The 7,162-nt window shown below is 38.9% G+C and overlaps 1 protein-coding gene across 1 annotated transcript; it reads left to right on the forward strand.

Annotated features, from left to right (window-relative positions):
* Nucleotides 1-705: 705 nt before the first annotated feature.
* On the forward strand, nucleotides 706-2,448 carry sox19b (SRY-box transcription factor 19b). The gene is made up of 2 exons (XM_039656417.2): nucleotides 706-1,466; nucleotides 2,068-2,448. Exons 1-2 carry the CDS (start codon nucleotides 832-834, stop codon nucleotides 2,312-2,314), a joined length of 882 nt encoding a protein of 293 aa, XP_039512351.1. The 5' UTR covers nucleotides 706-831; the 3' UTR covers nucleotides 2,315-2,448.
* The last annotated feature ends 4,714 nt before the right edge of the window (nucleotides 2,449-7,162 follow it).

The raw sequence follows: 7,162 nt of genomic DNA on the forward strand, positions 1-7,162 counted from the left end.
TGTGTGTACTGTAATAATTCACAGTTCACACAAATTTACCCTGAAAACAAAGCTCGATAAACGCACAAAATTTAACTGTTCGTTTTCACAGAAAATTTCACATGACCCCACCATGACAGGGTTAAGAAACGACAATAGAAGAGACATTGTAAAGAAATTGTAAAGGTGCAAAGTGAAACTAATTAAGTCATAGAAAGTGGTTCAAAGAAATCAGGTCCAAAATTAACTATACAATCTTTGTCGAATTTTTAAAGATTTTTTTGTTTTGAAGTGTATAAAAACATGTTCCATGACAATTTATACTGAAATATGTAATAATTATCAGTAATATTTATTTAGAATTGAATTCTCTGATCAATGAAACGAGCCCCTTGTCTCTGCGTGCCGCTTACCTCCTGCAACAAGTGATCTTCGACGTACAACACCACACCCCTACAATTGTTATGCAAATGAGCATAGGGTTGCGTTGAGCGCTGATTGGACAGACGTGGAATACAATTATACAATTGGTTCAGAGTGGACTGCAAACTATTCTGCTCAACAAGTGACTTGTGGATAGCGTTCAACAGAGTTAGAGAGAGAAACAAACAGCAGAAATTGAGAAACTTTTCGAGACCTTTTTACTTTATTTTTGTTTTAAAAAACTTGTTTATAAATGTTTTGATTAATCGTTTTCTCATTGCTCCTTTTTTGGAGTTTAATTTGGCGAGACAATCCCGGCTGTAAAGAGACTTCACCTGCGCCGGATTTGTTTGACCTGATTAGGTTCGCTTGGACACTTTTAATTGGCTGCTTTACGCATTGAGCGGTTGAAACTCAAAGTGAGTAGGCATGATGTATAGCATGATGGAACATGAACTGAAGACCGCGGGTCAACCTCATCCCCACACGAACAGTCCAGGAATGCCTCCTCCGGTCAGCGGGGTTGGAACTGCGCACCACGGGTCAAAAACTTCTTGTCCACCCGGCGGGGATCCTATGGACAAAGTGAAGCGCCCTATGAATGCGTTTATGGTGTGGTCTCGTGGTCAGCGGAGGAAGATGGCACAGGAGAACCCCAAAATGCACAACTCTGAGATAAGCAAACGCCTCGGAGCGGAATGGAAACTTTTAACGGATGCGGAGAAGCGACCGTTCATCGACGAGGCCAAACGTTTGCGGGCTGTACACATGAAGGAATACCCCGATTACAAATACAAACCTCGGCGTAAGACCAAAGCTCTCATGAAGAAGGACAATCACGTCGGCAAATATCCTCTCGCACCCGGCAACCTGTTGGCTTCAGCCGTGGCACAGGGACAAAGTGGCAGCCCGAGAATGGACGGTTATGGCTGGGGTCACGCCGGTGGTTATATGGGCATGCAGGGCGAGGCACTCGGATACCCGCAGCAACTGCACCGCTACGACCTGTCAGCTCTCCAATACCCGCCGGCACAGACGTACATGAATGGCGCCAGTCCTTACAGGTTTGTTTTATCAAGAGGTTTTAGTAGAGTTAAGTTACACTACTAATAGGGAAGTTCGACAAATTGGGGAACTAGAAAACTAGTTATGTGGGGCGCCCGCACATTTATGTTAACTGATTCAGTTTTCGTCCTGTTTAAGTTGAAGAATCAAACATTTGTGAACAATTAATAATGGTCTCTTTAAATTTGTTTTATAAAACTAAAATTGTTGTAGGCTATATAAAGATTGAGTTGAAGTTGTTTTTGAAGTTGGTAAATTAATAATCTATATATAATTGCGTTTAATCAGCATTTGACTTTATTATTATCATAAATATTTATAAATATGATATCATAAATATATCATTTATTCATGATAGATTTTCTTATCATTGTCCATATTTATTTAGCATTTGCATATAGATTTTCAGATTAACCACAACTAAGCTGACTTAACCTGTATAGACCTGTTATTTGCTTGTCAGCATTACGTGGAACAAATTCAGAGATGTTTTATATGTGGAAAGATACAGATTCTCAAAGCTGTTCATGTGTCTGATGCCCTGCTCTTCTTTTGTCGATCACATTTTAATGGCTAATTTTGTCCCTTTTTTGTCCACAGCCAAATGTCCTATAGTGGCAGCCCTCAGCAGCCCAGTCCAGTGATGTCTATGGTTAAACCAGAACCCCTATCCCATTCACCTACTGGAGTACCAAACCACCACCGTGGCGCTTTCCAAGGGGACCTGAGGGACATGATTAGCATGTACATTCCAGGTGGGGATACCAGCGATAGCTCAAACCAGAGGGCCTACCCTGGTGTCCAACAGCACTATCTAGGTGGAACTGTTCCCCTCACTCATATCTGAAGTTTGGGACTGTAGTGCCACACATAGACTGTATGGATTACTGAACACTTCTGATTGTTTACTACCTCCTTGCTTTAAATGATCTGAAGTTGTCTGCTGAAACTGTCTAGCAAACTATCTTTTTCAGTCTCCCGTTTTCTTCCTGTTTTTGCAGCCATCACACTTTGACTGATCACCTTTAACTTCCTAACTCATGGCATTATGGACAATTAAAGGGCTGCCACTTTGCATAAACTCACCCTCATGTCGTTCCAAACCCGTAAGACTTTAGTTTGTCTCCAGAAGATCTTTTTAATGAAAACTGTGAGCTTTGTCCGTCCATTGACGGTCTACGCAACTGATGCTTTCAAACCCTAGAAAGGTATTTGAGGCATAATTAAAATAATCCATGTGAATCCAGTGAGGTTTAACCTCAATTTTATGAAGCGCTGCGAGTGCTTTGAGCAAAAATAAAACATAATTTACCTCTTTATTTACAAAATATCAATCTCGTTTGTGTAACAACTTCCACTTTCTTGTCAACACAACACATGCGTTTTGGTGCTCTTGAACACATGTTGGAGATTAATATTTTACGTCACTAAAAATTGAGTTTAAACCACCGGAGTTACATGGATTACTTTAATGATGTCTGTACTACTTTTCTGGGGCTTGACTGGTAATTGCATAGGCTGTCGAAGGAGGGATAGAAAGCTCTCAGATTTGGGATCTGAAGATGAACGTCAGTCTTTCAGGTTTGGAATGACATGAGGGTGAGTAATTAATGACCAGATTTTCATTTTGGGTGCACTAACCCTTTAAGTAACTTTTTTTTTTTTTCCCTCATTCCTGTGCAATGTTTAGAACATGCGTTGTTCATGCAGCAGTGGGCAATCATGATTTGAAATCTAATTAGGGTACAAAACTGGTCTGCCAATATTGATCGTGATGGACAACATAAGACCTTAAGGAGTGTAAATTAGTTTTTGTTTGGTGAACCCTGTTTCCCACTTGTATGCCCAAACTGGTTCAGCACATAACTGAATGATTGGTCAAGTTGACCAAAGTTTCTTTAAATTTGGGTATTGATATAGTAGTGTTTTGGACAATCTCAGGGCTTTCTTCAAACAAATAGCATGAAAATGACCATATCGATCAGCGTTGACATTGCCTCATTCAATTAGAAATCTTTGAATCTGTTACCCAATTTGTAATTGAAAGTCATTCAGTCATTACATGCTTTTCATATGTTAATAATAACTGAAAATGCATATGTACCATACCAGTGTGCATACGTTTTTGAATTTACTTACTTTACTTTTTTTTTTTTTGTATATAGTCTCTACAATGAAATTGCACTCCTGTAAATGGTCAATATTTTAGCCATGTTTACAGATTGCTAAGTGTTGAGTTTTTGCCTAGCATTCCAGCATTTCCCTCTTATGGGTCAAACTCGAATGCACTGATCTTTGCTGTCAGTCGATGCACTTCGTTAGACTAAGTTCTCTACCTCATCTGGTCTTTCTCATTATACCACAGCATTAAGTCTGCTTTTGCCATTACAGTATGGTTGACCAGTGAGTTCAGTGGACTTGACTGAAATTTTCTGTTGGGCACTTGGTCCTTTTGACAACAAAATGCAAAGTAATGTCAAGGTCTTGAGGTTTGTTTTGAGCTCAACGTCGTGTGTGTGTAGGTGGCATTTTGTGGCAGTCCAAAATTAAGTTGGCTGCCACAAAGCTTGGTTAGTTACTAATATTTTGGTTAAATGGTGATTTAAGCACAATGATAAACAGTTTACATTGCCATTGAAGTGAGTTTGCAGCTTGCTGTTTAATTTTTTTAAAAACTTTTTTTAATGGATTTAATTTAGGTTGTAATTTTGTAAATACCTCTTGTACAGTGTATATTTCTTGTTTTGTGGCTCTTATAAGGGCCGTTTTTACAGAATAAAAAAATTAAATGCATCTGGTCTCAAGTTTTCTAATTTAAAAAAATATTTGAATCTAAATGTTTTTGATTCCCAAGTCACATGCAAATGGAATTTGATGCACATTATGGCAGTCATCTGAGACCTTTAGCATCACTGAGACAAAAGTTCTGTTATCAATCCCTTTCGTGGTAAATATTGTATCATAATCAATTTGATGTGAGTGAAAGTGTCTAACTACCAAGATAAATGTTTTTGTCAACATGGTGGTCTCTAAGCTATGACACACTAGGCTATTTTCACATCTTAAATTGTGGGAGACCACAAACATAAGGGCAGTTTCAACTGATTGATTTGGCGATTTCAACCACACACTAGAAGATTCGTCCGGACTGAGTCCACACACCTGTTGATTGTAAAGTAGCGAGTTCAAAATTGACTTGAAGAAAAATAAATGGAGGTTGATCAACGTTGTCAGCTGGTTCTCCCTATGTGAGTTTTGTTTTAAGGGGAAAAAACAAAGGAGAAAAGAATATGGGTATGAATATTCTTTCTTAATACTCCACTTTTTGTGCTTGCTAAGCTTTAAGTACAGAAGCACTCGACATTCGGTTAGTGAAGCTTAATCGCTATCATTGGCTATTGCAGGTATTACCTCAGGCAACCCAATCAAGAGTTTGAAATTTAAGATTAGGGATCGCGTGGGCTCTGACGAGGTTGGTTGCAGTAAAATAATCGTAACAACAAATTAGGATTTTTTGGACAAAATGTCAGTTGCAAGAAGCCTCAAATCGGGCAAATCAAAAATAAGTTTTTTCGTATTCGTGATTCGGTGGCTCTGAATTGTCAAAACTCCACTCAAAATGCTTGCTATACCTATGCGAAAACGCAGAAAATCGAACCCGATCTGATTTTTTTTTTTCAATTTTCGGAGGCAGGGTGCAAGCGTGATTGACATAACCTGAGGTCGTATGTTACAGGAATCACCAACAAGTCGATCTTGGAAGCATTTTAAGTTGATCGCAAAGAGTTTCCAAAATCAGAGAAAAAAAGCCTATTGTGTGTAGTAAATGGTGTCTAGGGGATGTGGAGGCGCGCACGCTGTTACAATCATGTCATTTTTGCCGCACGCACCTTTGCGCTCATGTGGACGTGTCGAGTTTAAACAAGGCTTTACGCTTTAACCAGCTCAGCCACAGTCCTACAGCATAACAGCTTCAGCTTTTCTTCGAAAGGGAGGGGTGAGCAGTGGGTTGAGCTATTAGTGCAACTTGCAACTGAACCGCTAGATGTTGCTTAAAAAATACACACTGCACCTTTAACGTGTGAAAATTTCATACGCGAATTTCGGACTCAGACTTTAGGGACCTTTAAAGCCCAATTTATACTTCTGCGTCAAAACTCAAGGCTGATTTATACTTCTGCATCGGACCTACGTCGAATAGACTACGCGTTGGTTTTCATTTATACTTCTGCGTCGTTGTCCGTGCTGACACGCAATTACACAATGAGGGAAACAATGCATTGGTAACATTTTACAATAAGGTTCATTAGTTCACATTAGTTAATGTATTTACTAACATGCACTAATCATGAGCAATGCATTTGTTACTGCATTTGTTCATCTTTGTTAATGTTAGTTCATGAAAATACAGCTGTTCATTGTTTGTTCATGTTAGTTCACGGTGCATTAACTAATGTTAACAAGATTTTAATCAAGTATTAGTAAATGTTGAAAATAACATTAACAAAGACTAACAAATGCTGTATATGTGCTATTCATTATTAGTTCATATTAACTAATGTAGTTAACTAATGTTAACTAACGAACCTTATTGTAAAGTGTTACCATTACATTTTTGGAGGTGCACATCAGGCTACGTCGAAGGGTATGCGCACTAGCTACGGCATGAAGTCCAATTTATACTTCTGCGTCAAACTCACGCCGTAGCTACTCCGTAGGCTGTGTGTAGTGAGCGTACCTTTCGGGGCACCATAACGTGCACCTCTCCAAAAATGTAATGTGTCAATTCTACGCATACTGCAAGCACTGTGATTGGTCTGCTAGAACCTAATAGGGTTTCACATGCTCCCTCTGCATGTGTAATTGCGCGTCAACACGGACAACAACGCAGAAGTATAAATGAAAACCAAAGCGTAGTCTATAGCTTAGTGTCACACAACAGCGTTTTCAACTAAAAACTAAAAATATTTTATGTTTTTGGCTGTTCATTTAGGCTTCAGGAAAACAGCATTTGTGAAAATAGTGACGTCATGCGTATTAAGTGTTGGGCGTATTTTATAGCCAATAAATGGCCTCAGCTGCCTGACATGAATAATACAGCGTTTTTAATTAATTTCCACAGATCTTTTGAACAGGGATCGTTTTGACAGTATGTGAAAGCGCAAAGGAAAAACCTTTCCGGGTCGTCATACAAGGTACCTGTTCCATGTAAAAATGAACTTTTTTTAATTGCCACAAATTTATTTGCAATTTACAAACAAATTTAAAGTCCATGATCAGGCATCTCATATGTGACTGCATTTTTTTTTGTGTTACTTTTATTTTGTGTTAAACATTTAAGCCATATCATTTACTTTTAATGAAAGCAGTTATTTAGTTTTTCTTTTGTATTATTTATTTAGTTAGACGTCTGTGTCGTAAAAAGTTAGAGACGATGAATAAATATAAAGAAACAGGCCGAATAGAACGATTTAATGGCGAAATCCTCTACTTTGCCCCCAAATTCACTGTCCACCTCAACATAACCCTCTCTCCAGATTGAAAACTGGTTGTTGTCTCGGTCGTAATTGGCCGTTTCGGAGGCACATTGTCCGTCGCTTTTGAGATCGCAGGTGTACGTAGTAAGCCACTGAATCCGGAGAGGCTCCCTTGGACCACTTTGTTCCCTTTTCTCGCTTCCCGCTGTGCGGAAAAT

This window comes from Pimephales promelas, chromosome 1 (assembly GCF_988280905.1).
Source record: "Pimephales promelas chromosome 1, fPimPro1.hap1.1, whole genome shotgun sequence".
Lineage (NCBI taxonomy): Eukaryota > Metazoa > Chordata > Actinopteri > Cypriniformes > Leuciscidae > Pimephales > Pimephales promelas.